The sequence below is a fragment of the Falco biarmicus genome, chromosome 1 (genome assembly GCF_023638135.1).
Source record: "Falco biarmicus isolate bFalBia1 chromosome 1, bFalBia1.pri, whole genome shotgun sequence".
In the NCBI taxonomy this organism is placed as follows: domain Eukaryota; kingdom Metazoa; phylum Chordata; class Aves; order Falconiformes; family Falconidae; genus Falco; species Falco biarmicus.
The window spans coordinates 31,636,649-31,657,695 of record NC_079288.1 but is presented as its reverse complement, the minus strand read 5'-3'; the positions used below and the strand labels follow the sequence as shown (position 1 = coordinate 31,657,695).

The 21,047-nt window shown below is 44.6% G+C and overlaps 1 protein-coding gene across 2 annotated transcripts; it reads left to right on the top strand.

Moving 5' to 3' along the window:
- Positions 1-9,314: 9,314 nt before the first annotated feature.
- RHOF (ras homolog family member F, filopodia associated) lies at positions 9,315-20,182 on the top strand. 2 transcript variants are annotated; one of them, XM_056335939.1, is made up of 5 exons: positions 9,315-9,611; positions 9,694-9,781; positions 16,564-16,673; positions 17,442-17,576; positions 18,340-18,494. In XM_056335939.1, exons 1-5 carry the CDS (start codon positions 9,447-9,449, stop codon positions 18,433-18,435), a joined length of 594 nt encoding a protein of 197 aa, XP_056191914.1. In that variant the 5' UTR covers positions 9,315-9,446; the 3' UTR covers positions 18,436-18,494. The 2 variants fall into 2 exon arrangements, with proteins under 2 accessions (XP_056191914.1, XP_056191905.1); XM_056335930.1 differs by lacking the exon at positions 18,340-18,494 and adding an exon at positions 19,714-20,182 and having other exon boundaries at positions 9,347-9,611.
- Positions 20,183-21,047: the final 865 nt, after the last annotated feature.

Here is a 21,047-nt window from a genome sequence, read left to right as displayed (position 1 = left end):
ACGTGGGTTCCCCTTGATCGGTGGAGAGGAGCCAGCAGCGTGAAAACGGGAGCGGTGGCCATCGCAAAATTGTTCCTTTTCTGGCTGGCTGATGGGCCCCCTGGCAAAAATGCTGGAGTGAAGCGAAGGGACACTTGATGGCCCAGAAGCAGGGGGTGGCAGGGGGCGGGGGGAGAGGGAGAGCCAGCATATGTGCACAGCGGAGGTTACAAAGACAGCAGATCTTAGCAGAGCAGGGGGGCACGCGCTGAGGAGAAAGAAATGGGAGAGAGGCCAAATGCACAGTTCAGAATATAATAAAAAAAAAAAAAAACAGGAGGAGAGTGCGGCATATGGAGAGGGGAAATAAAGCAGAACTTGCACAGCCTGCGAATAATTGAATAGAAAATACAGGAAGAGAGGGAAGGAGCTTGATTCATTACTGCCCTTCACCTTGTGGAGTCGGCTACACCCGGGAAGAGGAGGTGTGGAATACAACAGCATCTTTCATGTTTAGCAGCGAACTGTAGGTTTTACATTTCAGCCCCTGCCATTTGTGGTTTTCTTGCTGCATATCCCCTGCCTTTTGTTTAGACTTGATTCCTGCAGGCTCTGTTCTTATCTTTGCCTGGTTTCTTATTTATTTTTATACTTGCTTTGGCTTTTGTTGTTTTTTTACAAGGTAAGTCTTAAATTAAAATACTGTTTCCAGATACTTTGTTTCAACCTTGAAGAGGGCAGGCCGTTGCTAATTCCTAACTGAAGTTCGTTTCCAGTAGATCTGCAAAGCCATTGCTGCTTTTCTCCCCCTCTCTTTTCCAGGAGCTGCTGATGGAGAAGAGAGTTCCCTTTACTTCCCTATGCCTTCCCCTGTGCGTTGTTTTTCCTTTTCCCTGCACAGTGCCTGCCAGCAGCCCGGGAAGACTTGCTGCTAGCAGCGTGCGGCAGGAAGTGGTTCCTGCGGCAGTAAATTATCACAAATGCCTGACATGTTGCATAAGGAGGAGCAAAAAAGTGTCATGAACATCTGCGGGGGGGTTGTGACCAAATGAGATTCTAGTTCCACCACTGCTCAGCTGCCCACATGAAAAAATACTTTGTGGTCTCAGTGCCGAATATGCAATTGCCAGTTAGAGCTGGCAGGGAAGCAGGGAAGCTATATGTTCCTCTCTCCAGCTCTTCCAGACAGAGGATTGAGGGGCACATTTGTACGGGAGGGTGGGGAGAGGATTTAAAGCTCGTGCAGCTGTCACCCTCCTTTGTGGCCAGCCCTGGCTTGCTTGGAGGCCTGTCGACTGAGGACACTTTTTTTCCCAGCTCCAAAACTGAGTCCTAAAAGGAGAACAGATGCCCACCCAAATCTACAGGAAGAATTTGCTGTGGGCGCTGTGTGTGTGTGTATTTCAGGCCAATAAAAAACTTGACAGATATGCAGCCAGATGTGTTTTGTACTTGGCAGATTTTTGTCTAAGGTGTCTGATTCAGAAGGATGCTATATTTGCTTCCTCCTTCCATTTGTTTGGAGTCCTGTATCTTTGAACGGGAACTGTCTATACTATTGTTAAACTCCTAAGACCATTAATGGTCTAGATGCACTGACATTTTACAAGTAGATTTAGCAGCCTGTCACACAGCGGGATTTTTAGCATTATGAGAGACACAAGTTTAATTAGAATGATTTTAACTAGGAAATCTCCCTGCCTTAAGAAATCAGAGCTACTATGTTAATCCTGGTAAGCAATGGGAACTTGACAGCGTGCCTGTTGTTGTGATGAGAGTCAGGAATGGTGAAATATGTGTAGGAAGGGAGAAACGCACAGGAAACATGCCATCAAGGACAGTGGTGTCAAGCTCGCACAGGGCAGCGCGCCAGTCCGCATTTGGCAATGGATGACCTGTGGGCTGGAGCAGCCCCGGCAGGTTGCTGCCCTCTACGTGCCGGTGCACACCAGACCATGCCACCGCCGGGATTGCTCAAATGCCTTCCCAACCCGTCAAGGACCTCCAGCCAGGCCACTGCACCATCAACCCATCCAGCTCCCACAGACATGTCCCAGGCCAAAAATCACAGCTCTAAAGCAAACATGACACAATTACAACTGGGTTTATTTCCACTGCCTGAAGTTATTAATTAGCCTGCTCTCAGAGCATCGCTGTTTCTTTGCAGGCTTTGCTCTGGCTGGGTTAATGGCTACTTTCAGGTCTGAGAGAAATTCAGTCTGGGCCTGTCCTTTGTCTAGTGATGCTCTGACAAGCCAGAAACCTTTCTGGCTCCTGCCAAACCTCTATGCCTATGTATGAGCTTCTCCCAGCCAGACAAGGACAGAGCAAATGCTTCCCGCTTAGCTCTCCCTGTACAGCTAGCACTCAAGAAAAAATGGGCAGGAATTATGGTGTTTCCCATAGGGATATAAACAGAGGCTGTTATCATCTCTTCAGTCTGCAGTTGCTGCCTTCCTGTAGGAAGTTTGCACAAATATCAGAGGGAAGGATGCGAACTTCACATGTTAACTGCCCTTTAATGTCAGTGCCATACGTTACTCAGCAAAAGCCTGCCTGTTTCATCCACAGTTGTCTCTCTTACAGCCTACTTTGCTATCCTTTTTTCTCCTCCTATGAATAGTCCCTGTTTCCCCACATTTGTCCAAAAGATTTGAGAGCTTCCTGCCTGGGCCAGGTGCTGGAGTGATGGCTATTGCATAGCCAATGCAGCAATGAAGTGTTGATCAAAGCCTGGCTTCTAACAGCTGAAAAACACGTGCTTGTTCAGGTTGCATTATAGCTCACATAGTGGAAAATATATTTAATAAGCAAAAACCTGGGATCACTTAAACTTGAGGTTCTCAAAAGCCTCACAAAAAAAGTACAACTCCACACATTTCAGGTTTAGTGGAACCTACCAACCAGTTTTTGGGGAGCATAACCCAGATTTGACCACCCACAGTGGACCTACCTACCCCATACTTACCCCTACTGTGTAAACTAAAGGAGCTGAATACAACTCCTGGCTGTGGTGCTGTGTTCACCTTAATAAATATGCCTATAGGTTTCAGTCCTCCTTTGTTTCTAAACCAGCAAGTACATTAAAATATCTCTCTCCACCAGGAATTACATACTTTGGGAAGGCGAGAAGAAGGGAAAAGTAATTTGAAGCAAGCAGATACTACAGAGAGCACTCTGATTTGGAAAAAAAAAACCGCCAACATCTTGATGCTTGCTGGGTCGGGTGGAGTGCTGGGTAATGGAAACACAGGAAGGTATAAGCCAGAGGGATTTTAGTGTTGTATACTAAAGAGATGGGTTGGATACTGGGTAAAAACACATTGTGTTGCAAGGAAAGCTATTTACAGCTCTTTTCCCCACGTTTCCCAAAATTACTTCCTGATGGGATTTATTCTCTGCTGCAGATCTGGATGCAGAAGAGCATCTGATGCTGATAAATTCACACAGATCTGTAGCAGAGCCCTGTGCTCTCACTCAGGCACGAGCAAGCCTGTGCATCGCTCATGAACCTGCTGCTTTTGACTGTTCCCATGGTAAAACCAACCACAGCTACCAACGCAGACACAACCTGCAGATCTCATCTGAAACAAAACATTTTGAATCCCTCTCTCTCCAGCGAATCTCCAGATTCACTTCTCAGCACAGAGGTAGAGGATGAGATCCAGCATCACTGTGATAGCTCTGTCAGCCTGTGTTGACAAAATCCTCCCCATCACTCAGTGAAGCCATGCCAGCACATCTGGGAGACACACATATTGCCCAGATCCGTGGGGGCAAAGTTACGGTGGTGTTGGCAGACACTTGCTTGTTCATTTCATGCTTTTCAGAGGTCACTCACTGTGTTTGATGTTCCAGAAAAGGATGGGATGATCTTAACCTTGTGTTACCCATTTTTTACAACAGAACTTGGCTTGAGAATTCACAATTTGGCTTGAGAATTTAGTGAGGAACAGAAACTTGAAACTACCCTTAAGCACCTACTGTATCAAGCTGTGACGTTACCATATTGATTTACACACTCTTCAAATTTGTAAAGTGGGTTTTTTTCCCCCCACAACTGCAAAGTCAAGAACTTAGTTTCTAATGAAAGATGAGATTCAAAATACACCACGTTGGCCACACATATATCAGGTAGGCCATATCTGGCCCACATAGTTGGCATCCCTGATTTAAAGCATACCAGAGAAAATAACACAAGAAACACTATGTGTTCCCTATAAATAGCTGCTCTCTAGGTAGTACTCAGTGTGTGGTTTATGAACAAAACCTGTCCGAACTACATCAAAGTGCCTGAATATTCACTGCTTGATTTTGATGAGTTCTGTGTCCAGTTTGGCTAACACCTCCTTGTTGCAGACCATTGTCCTGTTTTCTTTCACAGCCCTCTGAACTCTGTGGTAGCATTTGGGCAGATTTTACGTCAAGTTTATTGACAGATTTTTGCACTGATTTAGTGCATGGGCTACTTGAGCCAAGTGAAACAGGAACTATATTCCGAAGGCATGAAAAGGCAGAAAGGAAATTTTCTTATTGAAATATAATTTTTCCACATTACTTAATAGTCTAGAAAGTTAATACCTTTCTGGCAGCACTTCCCACTGGGAAAAAAAAATACGGTTCCTACTCAGCCAAACAACAATGTAATAATGTTTTAGGTTGGGTTAAATGTCTTGGAAACTGGCAGGTGTCACAGCCACCTTGCCTCCAGTGAAAAAGGCAATTGAGAGCCCTTATGAAACAAGGGATTTACATCAGTAGGAGCTACTACACAAAAACCAAGCACATGGCAAGGTTTGAATAGATGGTGAATCATGTGGCCCAAGGGATTTTTCGGGGTGGGGGCGTGTGTGTAAAATATCAGGCCATGAGGACCAGATGGCAGAGCTCTGCATATGCAAGAGCAACAGCAAGAAACACTACAGAAATGGATACTGAGAAGCAGCTGAAAGTTGAGGAGACTGGGAGCTTTGATTTTGAAAAAAGATATTTCCAGGGTTGAGTGAAGGTCAAAAGAGAGTGTTGGCACTGTGAACAAAAACACAACTGAAAAACCAGTTTCGTACAGTTGTTCTGTAAACAAACTGAATTACCTTGAGTATATATATACCTAGCTTTGTCATAGGCTTCTCCTCTTACACGGATATTGTCACCCATAACTTCTTTGGATATTGTCACCCATAACTTCTTTGTGTGTGCAGTGGTCTGTGCACATGACAAACAAATGTTGTCCTTGTGTGACAGCTGAAATTTATGAGAAATTCATTCTACTTAGATGGTAAGTCCTGTTCTTTAGGGTCTGTATTTCCAGGGCGTTGTCTCTTGCTCTGTATGTACATGCTGTAGTGGGAATTCATTGCTGAAAACACAAATAATTAATATCACTGGTAATGTTAAAAAATAAATATTTAAGGCTCTGTCTTGTTATGCACAGTTTTAACTAAGTTTATAAATATTACCTTTGACATAAATGGGGCTACTCGTTCTTACTAAGTTTATGTTTAAGTCTTTGTAAAGCTGGGGTCTGTATTATCAAGAAGAAAATTTTTAAGTGTATCTCAAAAACGAAGTTCTAAAGACATTTAGGAAGAACAGGTCCCCATTCTTGTCTAGTTTATATTACCATATAAACCAATAATATCAGTATACAGCAGATGGCGTGTTCTGTAACTCCTCTCTACAATTGTGGCTACAAGGAAGTACGAGTAGTCTGAGCCCCTGCTGGTTAGCTAAAACAGTTGTATTTTCCATTAGAAGTATTACTGCAAGCCATGCTGCTTAGCCTAAGGGCATGCACTACGACAGAGCTTAATTGATTGGAAACGTAAAACTTTTACAGTATTCAGAGTTCCTCCAAAGAGAAGAACATAGCTAACCAGAATATTTTGCCAAGTCTGTTAACATATTTAAAACAATATTTTGTGAGCTGGAGGATTTAGTTATGCTTCTCTTCCCTCATTTGACTTGATAGTCACAAAACTTACGGGCTCAATTCTAGCATTATTAAAACTCAGTTTCCTTGACTTCTTCAAGCACATCACAAAGGGACAAAGAGAGGCAGCACAGGTGCGTTGGTGGTGTTTCCTTAGGAGGTCAGGCTAAGGATATGCCTTAAGGTTCTTCCATTGTACCAAAACCATTTAGGAGGTTGTAAGCACTCTTCCCCAGGCTCGGTATTCTGAGAAACGGGAGTATCAACTTATGTCATCACCCTGTATTGTAAAAAAGCCATAGCCTCAATATTAAACCTAATCTGTGAGGGGGTTTTGGGTGTCCTCAAAACTAACCTGAATTACCCATCAATACCATCTAAAGTGTTAAAGCATCTTTTAAAAATCCTAAACTTCCAGCAGTTTTCCTAGGCAGTGTGCTAACCTTTCGCTCCTTCCAATTATTTTCCTTGGCAATCGTGAAGTGACAAATCGGTAACAAGACTGGAACACAGATATTTACCATACCCCATTAAAGTCTTGATTTTGGTACACTCACTGTAAATCTCTATACGCATATTGACTCCTGAGCTGCAGATGCGTAAGCTTTTGATGAAACAGAACTTGTGCCAAAATCAATATACAGGCCAAAACAGAAGCAGGAGGACACTTACAATTAATAATGATTAGATTTGAATTTTACTAATAGAGGCTTGAATCTTCTTCAGTTTAAATCAGTGGCAGAATTCCATATTGGATTTTACTTTTTCACAGCCAGCAAAATACGCTTACCTTTTGCACAGGAGTTTATATGCCTAAAGCACTGCATACCAGTTATTTAAAAATAAGTAACTGAGACACTGAAATGCTGTATTTCATCAATACTAAATTACCTCACTACAAATAGAACATCCATTATTTAAAAACAGTCCTTGGAGTGTTTACAGTTGATTTTATAATCTACTCATTTTACATTGTTTCCTCCCAAATCTAAAGGTGTACAAATCTGAAGTTTCCTTAACTATAAAATCTAAAAGGAGACAAAGCTGTGAGAAATGTAAAGGTTGTTTTGTGAGGCTTGCAAAAAAACAAAAAAAAAAGCAAAAAAATCAACCTAACAATGACCCATAAAATACTTTTATCCCCCAAAAAAATTTTTATGACAATAATTGAGTTGAAAAGAACCCGCCTGAATTACAGTATTCAGTTACAGGAAGACTACTGAGTCTATCTGCTGATCATATCATACATAGTGTGACGCTGCTTTTGAGCTAGGCCCAAATAAATTAATTCAGGGTAAAACAATTCTTTCCTGGACCATTCATTCCTGTGTGATACTGGAATGCCCTCAGCCATTCCAGTAAACAGGAGTTGATAGCTTTTACTGTGGTCCAGATAAGTAAGACTGTGGTTCATAGAGCATCTTTTTGATGGCTTGTGTATTCTACATACTTGCATCAACTTTTTCCTCTGTAAAATGGTTAGCTTTAAATAGGTGTGAATTTGGTTTATTATTATTATTGTTGTTGTTGTTGTTATTGTTGTTGTTTTATTATTATTGTTGTTGTTGTTACACAATCATCATCATTATCATTATTATCATTCTTACCATTATTATTTTTATTTTAATTATATGACACTTTGTTGGGTATTTACACACACCCCCCATCCCCAAAATACCCTTTTCTAGCTTTTGTTCGCCCTCTGCACAAAGCAGTTTTCCTTGAAAGAGATGGGGAGAGCAGTCCTGTTTGCATTCGGTCTGGAAGGCCATCTAGTGACACAACCGTGCAGGAGAAAATACAAACCCGAGTTGTGATTTTTTTTTTTTTTCCCCTTAGTTGAATTAAATGATCTTGCTACACTCAAGCATGCCCTTGGGGGTTTGTTGCTATTCCCACAAGTGGTATTTTCAAAGATTTCAGAGTCAGTTTTGATTTCTTAAGAGCTAACGGGGTTTATTTGAGACGGAGCACACTTTTGACCCCTGCTAGGAAAGAAATATTTTTTTTTTTGTGCAGAATGGTGGTAGACTGGCACTTGAGCAGGTCTGATGTGAACACAGTGTCACTCCTCTGACCTTGTCGGAGCTCAGTGTGTCCGGCTGTTGTGATCCCCTGCCTTCCATGCTACAAAACAATGCCAAGTAGGTGCCTGTGACCGCCACATCTCTACAATTAAAATGTAAAATTTCAGTTTATTTTCATTGCAGCTCAGCTTGGATGGGCTGGGACTGGTGAACACACAATGAGCAGAGCTGTCGGCTCCTGCTCAAGCAATACAGCAGAATACAGGCAGAGTCAGTGCTGCTCCAGGTGCCAGCAACAAGAGGCATTTCAGGGGGTGTCCGAGGGGGTCTCTGCCTCCCCCTCACCACGGCCAGCCCTGCACGCTCTCCCCTTGGCCATCATGATGGGGATCCACTGCTGCAGATGTTGAGGATGGACTGGACGATGTCTTCTCAGCTGCTGGTGGCTTGGGGTGAACCAAGACAGAGCCTGAGATCCAAAGGGCCTCCCTGGAGGAACTGGGGAGGCCGGGGAGGGGAGGCTGCTGGTGCCACAGCTGCTGGATGGGGTTGAGCACCCAAGCGTGGGTAGCATGGCGGGCGGGTGGGCAGCACAAGGCCCAGCGGCCCCAGGTGGATGGAGGCCTTGGTGGCACCGGCAGGACGGGGCTGTGGGGAGGGACGCCTGTGAGGAGCTGATGCCACTGGAGGATTTGGAGCCGCTGCGGGGGTTCGGGGCTACCAAGGGGGTTTGAGGCCACTGGGGGGGTTCAAAGCCATCAGGGGGCTTGGGGTTGCTGGGGGAGATTTGGGGCCTCCGGGGGAATTCGGGGCCACGGGGGGGGTGGGTGGTTCATGGCTGCTGAGGGGGCTCAGGGCCACTGAGGGGTTTGAGGCTGCCGAGGGGGTTTGGGGCCGCCGGGGGGGGGGGGGCTTGAGGCCACCAGGGGGGCTCAGGGCCTCCAAGGGGGATTCAGGGCCACCAGGGGGGTTTGGGGCTACCAAGGGGGCTCGAGGCCACCAGGAGGTTCAGGGCCACCGAAGGGGTTCAAGGCTGCCGAGAGAGCTCGGGGCACTGAGGGGTTTGAGGCCACCAGGAGGGCTCGGGGTAGCAGGGGGCGTCAGGGCCACCGGGCGGGTTTGAGGCCACCAGGAGGGCTCGGGGTAGCAGGGGGGGTCGGGGCCACCGAAGGGGTGCAGGGCCACCGAGGGGTTCGAGGCCGCCGAGGGGAATTCAGGGCCACCAGGAGGGTTCGGGGCTACCAGGGGAAATCGAGGCCGCCAGGGGAGCTCGGGGCCGCCGGGGGGGGCCGAGGCCGCCGAGGGGGCTCGGGGGAGCAGCACCCCCGGGCCCTCCGCGTGGTGAGGCGGCGGCGCGGCCCGGGCGGGGCCCTGACGCACCTGAGGCGGCGGCGCCCGCGGCGCGGCCAATCCCCCGGCGGGGCGCAGTTGGCGCTGCCCGCCCCGGGGCGCCTGTCGCGCTGAGGCGGCCCGGGGCAGCCGCGTCCCGCCCGGCCCCGCTCCGCTCCATGGCGGCGGCCAACGGGGCCCTGGCCGAGGGCGCGGCGGCGGGTTCCCGCGGCAGCGCGGCCGCCCCGTCGGGCAGGAGGGAGCTGAAGGTGGTGATCGTGGGGGACGGCGGCTGCGGGAAGACGTCGCTGCTGATGGTGTACGCCAAGGGCACCTTCCCCGAGGTGAGGGGCCGGGGGCGCGGGGGCTGGGGCCCGCCCGGCGCTGCCTGCCTGCCCCTGCCTGCAGCTGCTTCTCCCTTTGCAGCAATACGCGCCGTCCGTCTTCGAGAAGTATACTACCAGCGTGACGGTGGGCAAGAAGGAGGTCACCCTGACCCTGTACGACACGGCAGGTAAGGGCTTCCTCACCTCGGGCGGCCCCGCTACCAGCCCCGGCGGTGCGGGCACAGGGCACAGGGCACAGGGCACAGGGCACGGTGCTGAGCCCCAGCCCGGCCCCCGCGCCTCGGAATTTCAGTCAAACAAGCACAAACTGCTTCAACCGGTGTAAAATGTTGGTCCTGTGAACGTGCCTGTATTTCTGTTCCAGCACCTGTTGCTATGTCAGCTTAAACCAGACCAATACCTGAAGGCTGTAAAGCTGGACATATTCTCAAATTGCTTTTATGCAAGCGTACTTTTAACGTGATAGCGTGGTTAAGGCTGCAAGAGGTTAAAGTACAAACAAATCAACAACCGTTACCTGTTGCAAGCATAAATGTGCATGACAGAAAAAAAGAGGCCCCTTGTCTGCTGGCAGTGCTGGCCCTGCATTCGTTCATTATCTTAACAACCCAGTTTATTGAGAAAATCGCATCAGATAGCGAACATATCTGAAGGTATTAAAACCCATTTCCCAGATGGAAAGCATAATACAATCAACTGGGAAAATATTTTAATCTCCTGCCACGTGTGATCGACTAGCGAACGAGAAAAAGGCTGGTTTGTGTTCAGAATAAAAAGGCTGTAGCAGTAAAAGCCGTTTGAAAATGCTGGTAGTTTGCTTGGGTTCATTTGAGGAACTTGTGAAATGGTTTGTGTTCAACTTAATTCAAAGTACCTAGTCTCTTGTTATCCAGCTGCGTTCCTAAATGAGCCCTAAAATTGACACATGCTCTGTTTCAGCTCTGTAAATCATCTGTTTCTGCTCAAGCCTGTGGAGTTGTTCCAAATTTACACCAACATAAATAAGAACTGAATGCAGTCCATGCTAATTTTTAATAGTAGTAAAACGCGCTTATCTTTTTGCAAACTGTACACGATATCTGAATAGATAATTTTCAAGTTTTTTAATCTAGAAGTGAATTTTATTGCTAATCTTTAGTGCAGTATAGTAAGATCCTGAGTACCCAATTTGCCAATATATCTTCTTGTGTCAATTTTACTGTTCTCAAGTCAAGATTTGTTATCAAGATTTGGATAATGTAGCTTCTACTGAATGGCACGGCTTTTGTGTTTGAGTCTTAAAGGAAGAGAGAAGAGCTGAAATCTAGTGTAAGCAACCAAAGAGGGATTTCCTTAATACACTGTGGTGGCACAAAGGACTTGCCACAGTGAACTTGTCTAGTTTTTGTGTTTGTTCACTGTCAGTGTGGCATTTTTGCCTGTCACGCATTTCTTGTTAACATGGCTGGCTTTCATTTAACATTACCGTGCTGCAGCTTCCAACGTTTGCTTTTCGAGTCTCTTCCGGGCTTTAAAGAACATGGGCTGGATCCAGAAATGCCGGTACGTAGGGCAGGTTCAGTAATGCAGCACTAAACTCTCGCAAGCCTGACATAAGTGCTCAGCTTCTTGCATCATGCAGGGAGTTCAGCTCTGCGCAAGACCTACAGCTGCCAGCAGCCTCAAGAGTGCTTGCTGAACTGGGCACTGGTGGCTTACCATAGGATAGTTTGGGCTGGAAGTGAACTTTAAAGGCCATCTACTCCAACCCTGCCCCAGTGAATGGAGGCACCTTCAACTAGATTAGGTGGCTCAGAGCCCCATCCAGCATGACCTTAAATGTTTCCAGGGGTGAGGCATCTACCACCTCTCTGGTCAACCTGTGCCAGTGTCTCACCACCCTCACTGTAGAAGATGTCTTCCTTACATCTAGTCTAAATCTACCCTGTTTTAGTTTAAAACCATTACCCCTTGTCCTACTGCAACAGGCCCTGCTAAAAAGTTTGGCTCCAGTTTTACCTTGTTTCCTTGTTCAGGTGTGCAACTTTAGCAGAAAGCATCTACCATTCTGCCCTTCCACATTTAGTTTACAACTATAAATAAGAGCACTGGGACATATTTTGTGTCTCATAAGACAATTCAGGAAGTAGAGATACCATTATTGTGTAATTGGTAGAGCTCTTTGCCATGAAAGAACAATTGCTTTCCATCTCTCGTCTGGAAACCTTGAAACCAAACATATTTCACCTCCCAAAACAGCATCATAACCACCAGGCTAGAAGTTGCTAGAGGCTGCTGACACTTGTCTCCTCCCTTCCTATTAAATCTGTTTTGCTTTGCATGAGACACATGAAGATTATGAGGTGCGGAGAAAGGGGGGACATTGCCACCTTGGTTAAAGCATTTGCTTGGGATGGAGAAAGACTTGAGTTTTTGTTCTTTTTCAGAGCTGCTTACATAGTTTAATGTTACAGATCTGTATCATACTCTGTAATTCAAGCAGCTTTTCATCCTCTTTCTGAAGCTGGAAGTTACACTAGAGGAAGAACTCACCTGAGTACATACTTTAATCCCATCCTGTTTTTAATAATAGAAAACTGATGTTGAGTTCCTTAAGGTCTGGACTAGGACCAAGAGCTAGGTCCTGTCCTCTGAGTTCAAATTGTGCAGTAAGAACAAGGGGACTGTCCGGAGTTTCAGCTCAGTGTTCTGGAGACAGGAGAGCTCCTGTCCTGCTGTGTGGATGCAGCACGGGAGATGCAGTTTTGGAATCGGTGTTTCCCTATGTTGACTTGCTTTTGTCATATCATGCAGCAGCAGCTCATTAAATTTCTCTCTCAGCTGGGTGATGATGCTCTGGGGTAAGCATACAGCAGCAATTGCAGCTTAAAGAGGAGTCTAAACATAACAGCTTATTACTGGAAGTGGAGTGGTGCAGCCATATTGGCCGTGTGTTATGAGTCCTCTTCTGAATTACTGAACTGCTTGAATTGGCCCTGCTCTTCTCTAAAATCCTAAGACAGCTTGTGTTTTGCTTCTTAGTCTGAAAGGTTCCCAAATCATTCAAATTATCATAAAATTATTTAAATGTGATCAAAAGGATGCTAAACTATTTCTGAGGTGAAGGTCTTCAACTAATTGCTGTGTAGCAGTGCAGGAGAGAAGGCAAAGCAGTTCTCCTAAAAAGTGTCACAGGATCTTCATGATGGACCCATTGCAGAAAGGACTGCAATATTTTTAGGATCTTACTAAGCGCAACAGTTGCATGTACTTCAGCATCATGGGAGGGTGAAGGACAGGTTCAGCTCTGTTTAAACTGTGTAACTGTTTAAAGGTAGAAGGATTCTTTGTATTCTCAAGTTCTGTGCAGTGCAGCTTGAGAGTTTGAGCTTGTCCTCCTTAGGGAAGGAGAAGGACACAAAGAACCTAAGAATCAAACATTTAAAGCTACAAAAGTTATTTTTTTTTCTTGACAAGAATTCTGGTAACAAACGAAGTTAATAAGTTAGTCTAAAATAGGCTAGAAAAACAACTTTTGTGAGACTTTTATACTATGTTACTCTGTCCTCCTTGTCAGAGACACCTCTTGCTGTCACAGGAAGTTGGCGGTATGTATACGCAGTGAGTAAAGGCTTTGTAATATCATTTGTCTCGTCTGCGAACAGGCTTTGCAGCTGCTTATTCAATTAAAAGTTTCCATTTCTTGCTGTGCTTGATAGAGGCCAAGGCCTTGAGAGGTAAATTAACTCTGGTTTTTTTACATACTACGGGAGCAGTGTTGATGCTTTCGCTGGCAGTTCAGACACGAGGTTCAATTTCTGATGCTGTTCAGTGCAGGACTTCTCAGACCAAAGAGCAGAGCTCTGCTGGGCGTGGAAGGCTGAGGAGGAAGTAAATGCCTCATCATTGTGGGTGCTCGCTCTCTGACTGGCAGGAAGCACACATGAAGCCTGCAGCGGGGTTTTTCAGGTCTGTAATGACAGATGTGTGGCAGTCTGAGGCCTTAAGAGAAATTTTAAAAGCCAGTATATGTAAGAATAATTTTTCAGAACTTTGAAAAGGAGGGTGTGCCTGAGGAAGACAAAAAAACCCCAGCTTTAATTGAAGTGTGCCCCCCGCCAAGCGTCCTTTTCTACTGATTTCTACTCTTCTACTGTCCTCTTCAACTGCCCAGAATGCCCGTTTCCCAATTTTTTTTAAAGTGAGTAGTGAAAAATCATAACTGGCAAGCTAATAACCGTGGTATGCCCACAGAGCCTGCAGAATAACAAATCAAAGATAATTAGGTGCCTTTCTGTGTGCCTGTGAGGGCTTGCCATTGCAGGTTCCGTGTCAATCCTGAACCACGAGAGTGGAGTTGCAGCTGACATGCGGCCATCCGCAGGAAGCGGTAGGCTGCTCTGGACCGGCTGGCAGGATATTACATTCTTCCGTACCCGTTGGCGGCGATGGGCAGCGCTGCTGTACCTTAGGGCAGCATGTCCTGGCAGGCTCCTAGGCTGCCGAGTCTTGACTCTTGTCCTTTACCCTCTCCTGGCAATGACGTGGGTGCTGAGCTCCTTTACAGACTAAGCAGTGGACAGGCTGGCACTTCTTTGGTGGCAAACTGGCAAACAGGTGAGGAAGAGCAGTGGTGAACATGCATGTCAGACAGAGACCTGTGGTTTCACTTCTTCTCCCATTCGCCCTCAGCCATTGCCTGAGGTACCACCCCACCGCAGGGCCCAACTACAGCAATGTGGGTTATGCAACACGTCACAGAGGCATGCAGGACTGTGGTCTTTGCAAAGAATTAGCAAATTTTAGGTTAATTCAGCTGGGCAAAGTTTTTTCTTCAAGAACAAACAAACAGACAAGGTCTCCGATGCTACAGTGAGTTGAGGAAAGCGGAGGAGAGTCACAGATACACTCACATGTAGGCATATATTTACCTGATTCTTCCACAGCATGATTTTTTTAATTGGGGAAAGAATACAGCTACCTATGCTTGATGAAGTACACTCAGGGATTTTGCATATACATGAAGTTACTGCTTAGGTCTACCCCTGTTCCTTCATTTTAAAACTCTTCTACTAGAAGACCTAAATCTGTGCCAAATTAGCTCTGACCACAGACTGAGCAGCTTTACAGAGAAATAGTCTCCCAAGGCCCTTCCTTGCATTTCATCAGCAGCACTTAAGGACAGGAGGTGAAAGGGATTGTTTTCGGTGAGAAGGACGTCAATGTTTAGACACAGCTTGATCTGGGTCCTGTTACATCCTCAGCAACAGAAGAACTGCATCTGAGCTCTTATAGCACAGCTTCCTCTCCTTCCAAGTGAGTGCTGCAATCATCCGACCATCATACAAGTTAAGCAATTACCATCTAACCTTCCCCCTGTGGTCTCTGCGCTATACCTTGTTTGGTGCTCTGTATTTGAAATTCCAAATGTGCATGGAGCCACATTTTATTCAGCAGCGTTTTCTCATGCACTTATTTTCTCAGTTTGCTTAAGAAACCCAAACAACTGCACAGCTAGTTCTGAAGATGAAGGTGCAGCAGTTCACTGGGGCATATCTATAGTTTTTGACTTGCGATACAGCATATTTGTGTCACATCAGACACCTCTTCTGTTATCCCATGCAGGAGAGTATGAATTTAACTCTATGTTCTGATTTCAAGCAAATGAACACGTTTCTTCCAATGGGACAGTCCTGACTGCCTCAAATTGCCAGCAATAACTTGGAAGACCTTTTGATTTTTACAGGCTACATTAGTAGAAGCTCAGAGGCTTGAACTTGAACAGGGAAAATCATACACAGCACTTAGCACTAGAGAAAGTTAGGAAGAAAAAAAAAAGTTTGGCACCTGATGTGTTTAATGCATTTAGAGGATTATCTCAGCAACAAGATGGTAAATCAGTTGCAAACAAGTAGGGCTAAGCAGTAGAGTCTTTGCTCTGAATGTTTGTACAATATGGATAATTTTGTCAGTTGTGTATTATTTCTGGATTAAACCTTGAGGGAATCAGTCCTTCTTTGTTCTGCACCTCACCCACAGAGCACACTGTTCTTGTGAAAGCTCCAATACAGAATGGTCCAAACCCAAGAGTCCTGTTTTTACAAATATCTCGAACAAACTGAGTAATGGTTTATCCAGGAGGGATTGCCTATATCTGGTAATTACTGCTTTTTGAACTTAATCTTTCAAAGCAAGACCTCTTCAGACCCTGGCACGGTGATTACTGCGAAGTCATATGTATGGCAAGGGGAAGGAGTACAGGTCTGAAGTAAATTGGCTTCCTCTTGTCAGATCACGTGCTAGAATATCCCTCATAAGAAGTATGACAAATCCCCTGCTTTTCCAGAATTCAGCAGCATCCCTAAGATGAGCTCTGTAGTCCTGCTTCAAAGACCAGTTAAGCCTGGCTCATGTTGCAGCATGTCTTGTAAAAATCACGTGCATGCTGCTACAGCGAGCAGCGGTGCTAAAGGCACGGTGTGCTAATCGCTGCTTCCTCTCAGGTCACTGGGCTGGGAAAAGCAAGTTTACTACTAAGATTTTTACTTCAGCATTTGTGTCTAGCAAATATGGCATTTCTACTTCTCACAGCATCGCACGTACAAATGTATTTGGGAGAATGGAGCTACTGCCAAATTGCAAAAATTTTAATCGATAACTGTCAAATTCCTCTTGCCGATTTTGCTTCTGAGCAGCAATTTAGCGATCGGCGATTGAAGTGCTTCTAAGTACTTGGACGAAGCAGGCTTTTTATTAAAACTTGCCAAGGACATGTTTTATATTCTATTTACTTGTTAGTGAAAAGGACTCTCCTGCACTTCAGAGAAGGAATTTTACAAGTACAGAAAACCTGCAGTCTGTGCAATTACAGTGCCATTGTTCTTGATTTCAAACATGTATCTTTACATATTCCCATCATACTGCTTAAGGACAGAGATTTCTTTTATCCAAAACATTTTCTGTGTTTCAGGGCAGGAGGATTACGATCGGCTACGACCGCTTTCTTACCAGAACACAAACGTCGTGTTAATTTGTTACGATGTCATGAACCCCACTAGCTATGATAATGTAGCAGCTAAGGTAAGAGACTTTTGTAATTGCTTCAACCTTTCAAACAAATTATATGCACCCGATACATGACAAGATGTCAGATTAAAAAAGCTGACGCTTTTAATGTCGTGTACCCTGGGCGTGTAGATGCACAGATCACTCATCACGCACTGAGCTGCAGGTCACAGACCTTAGACCTTGAGCTCACCTCTCCGCAGCTCCTAAGGGCTCAGAACTGGGGTCAGCTCTGCAGCACACTAAAACGCTAAAAAGATCAAACACCAGCAGTGAAATCACTGCTTTATCTGTAGCCATGTCACACAACCAGCATTGCACACAAACATTTTAGATTCAAGTCTACTTCCATCACATGCATATTTAACTACAGGGGAGGGATGCAGGCAACCACTTGCCAGTACTAGGAGTTCTGTAATGCTCCAAAGTAGCAGCTGACATTCCTGTACACTGCACCAGCAAAACAAAGCAAGACTCGGTCCAAATTCCGCTCTTAAATACAACTTCAGAGGAGCTCTTCTGAATTTAAACAGATGTTAAGTAAGCACTTTGGCATAGCGACAGATGCCACCTATGTTTTTATAAATCAGCTGACTTTAGGTAGGACTTCTGAATATTTCTGTAATGTAAATAGTGCATGTTGGGTCCCTGCCACTAGATTAACGACTTTTTTGCAGCATATATTAAATGCTGGTTCAGTTCCTTGGCTTTATTGTTTTGATTTCAGGAAAAAAAAAAAAAGCAAGCGGCATATATAAAAGATTCTTTTTTTTCTACCATCAGTGGTATCCTGAAGTGAATCACTTCTGCCGAGGTGTCCCGCTTGTACTGATCGGCTGCAAGACAGACCTTAGGAAAGACAAAGAACAGTTACGCAAGCTCAGGGCTTCTAAGCAGGAACCCATTACTTACAACCAGGTAAGTACAAGTGCAGTTAAAGCTGTGTCCTCTTTGCAAGAGAGAAAGCACGCTTACTTCAGCAGCATTGCTCCTCACCAGTACAGTCACAGATGCTTCAAAACTAGCTGATCACAGTGCCCAGATAAATTATTGACAGTCAGCACTTGGAGGGGTTTCTGTAAGTCCTTTTGGGAAGTGGTGCATTTTTAGAACTAAAGTAAAGAGAAATTTGGTATCTTGGTGTGACTGAAAGTACGCTACTAGCTATGCCTTCTATGCTCATTACATCTCATTCTTGTTTTCTTTCACAGCTGGGTTATTACTGTTGTTACTGTAAGTCTTAACAAGGTTGTTGGACTCCCTCCTTCATAATTTTTATTAGCATACATTGCTCCCATCACTGGTGCTTTGATCAGGACTGTGATAAAGACTGGAGATGCTAGGTTATACATTACAGGATTAAAAATACTGACTGTTCTGGAAAAAAATGTGTTTCGTAAACCCTTTTTAAAAATAAATCCTTTCAAGGATAATAGAAAAAACATCTGCAAGGCTTCTCTAACATAAGAGACTTTTCTTTGAAGTCTCTAGAAGGGATCTTAAAAAAAATTATTTACATATTATCAAATGATTTCAATGCAGTGAGACAAGTAGTGTTACATCACCGGCATAGCTGCCCTAGGCACAGGAGAAACAATGATGGAACAACTTGTCCCATGTCATACAAGACCTTTCTGCTCTGGTCTCCCAATTTTTAATTTTTTTTCTTTAAACTACACAGCCATCCTTCTCATCTCATCTCAGAGCAAGAACAGCAGCTTTCAAACTGTTTGATGCGCAAGTCCAGGGAACAAGGTTAAGTGTACTAAACCCTTGAACGAATCAGTACTTTTTCTAAACAGCATGAAAAGAAGCTGTAACTGCATCACCACTAAACCTCGCTGGGACTTTTGGCTTGTCTTCCTTGCACACAAGATGAGATCCCCATCCTATTGCTTTGTGAGCAGATGCAGATTGTCCCTCATTTGCATTAATAACTGCCCTTCATTACCCTCACACATGAGTTCCAGAGCAAGCAACAGACACTTTTGGCGAGTGCTGACGTCTCATGCGATTACATTCCAGGGCCCACACGATGTACAAACTTTGTCTCCTGCTTGAGCCCTCCAGCCTGGTTTTTCTTCCCTTAAATATACACTACCTCAGTCTTTTACAGCTGATGGCATCTTGAGTCACGCGACACGATGCTTCCAATGCCAAGCACAGAGGAGCTGAACAGTATCTGCCAGCACTGCAGCTTGCAAACAACTGGAAGGAGACAAACTGCTTAAATATGCTGAAGAAAAATCCCCCTATAGAAGCCTGAGTGCTCAAGTGACCCCACTCTAAGGGCTTATAACGTGATAAATGCAGTTTGTGAGCTGTGGGTTGCACACCTGGAATTCACACTCCAAGGCTCACAGGCATTCAAAACTGGGGGCAGACTGCAATGACAATAAAAAGATCACTAGCAAAGTAAGAAATCACTGTAGTGATTTCACACAGCCAGGACTGCATGCAAATGTTTGATTCTAGTCTGTTTGCATTGCATGCGTTTGGGTGAGACTGAGAAGCGCAGGTGCCCATTTCTGTATCGGAGGATTTCAGCTGAGCCCTTGTGACACTCCAAAGCAAAAGTCAGGGTTCCTGCATGTGCACCAGCAAAATAAGGCATGGCTTTGGTCCAGATTCTGCTCTTGCATGTGACATTCATTACTAAAGGTGACATCATGTAATAGTTAAGGTCAGACCTCAAAAAATATTGCCGTGTAGAGACCTTAACCTCACTTAAGTATCTACCTCAGCATTTCTTTTAAACAAATTTAATACTGAGAATATTTTTACACGATCAGCAATCTACATCTGTAGAGACTCTTAATACTGAACTGTTAGGCCAGGCTCTAGATCAACATAGGGGGAAATAAACTAGTTTATTTAACAGCACCTCAGTTTATTACCAATGCCACTTACATTCTAGCACTATACTCAGAGCCAGCTTCTTTCTCCCTGACCTCATGATACGAAGATGTACCAAATAATTCCCTTTCTTTCCCACCTCGCCTTTCTTCTCTCACAGTTTGGGTTTACATCTCCTCTTACCTTTTGTTCTTCCCAGGGGGAAGCAGTTTGTCAGCAGATCAATGCAGAAATTTATCTGGAGTGCTCAGCAAAATGTCGTGAAAACATAGAAAATGTTTTTAAAGAAGCAACAATCATTGCACTGAATGCCATGAAAAAAGCCAAGCGCCAAAAGAAACGGACAGTGTGCTCAGTGTTATGATCTGGACTGCAAGAGAGCATCGACTGCACAACAGCCAAGCAATCCAGATTTTTAAAACCAGCTTAACTTCAAAGACGCTTTTTTCATTATGTTTGCATTCCCAGAACAATGTTTATTTTAAAATGTATTTTTTAATATTTTTTGCACTTTCATTGCACTGCCCTCATAAAATTTTCAAAGCTCTTTATCAAGGTTAACTGATGCTCATGCCTTTGTCCATCTGGCTTTGGCTCCTAACTGCAAATGACCAGCAGTCAGGTCTTGGACTCTATTTAAATTGCAATGAACAGCAGCTGCCACTATATGACTTCATGTTGTTTGGTTTTTTCCCCTCTGCAAAATAATTGTGGAATGTTACAGCTACAATTTACTGTCTTTTTCAAGCAGAAAAGCCACATCTTTTGGAACAATTGGTTAGAGTAGCTTATCGGGCACCTATGAAGAGACAGAAATGGAAGTTCTGTCTTAAATATTTAATTTACAGCGCTGAAAGTTATAAGTACTCCAGGCAGCTACTACGTGTAATGTAAAGTCAGTTTTACAATAAATTTATATAGCTTATGTAATACATGAAAGATGCAAATATTGGTGCATGCTAGGGGAAATACTTGACTCATGCTCATTAACTGATGAAAACCTCTCTACTTCTACAAATTGAAGTTTTCCCTTTTGTGATGAAGGTGTCAGTTTGAGGGCTGCTCCGACTGTGCAACCAATACATGTGCCGCAAATTTTCTCATCTTTTGCACATCCCATGCAGTGAGATCTCAGATTTCAGAAGCAATTGCTAGTTTGTACCCATCATAAACCAAACCCATGAGGGGGAAGGAGGATTGTGCGGTACAGGTGTTGCCGAAAGTTTTCTGCGTAAGGCAAACTGCAGCCCATCCTAAGGGAGAATACACAGAACTTGTGTAATGGTAAGAAGAAACAACATTTTGCCAACAAGTTTAGGCAGTGCACGCCAGGAGTCTAATAATAGACAAATATTGCACATATAGAGCCTGGTAACTGTACATCATCCATATTTCATGCAACTTTATCCTCTGCTGGTTACGTGACCAGCTGGTGAAAAACTGGTTTGGAGCAAGCTATTATTTTACACTCAGGGTAAGAGATCTTTATCCTTGAAGTCTTTTGTTTTCTTTCTTCCCCTAACTTGTTTTCAT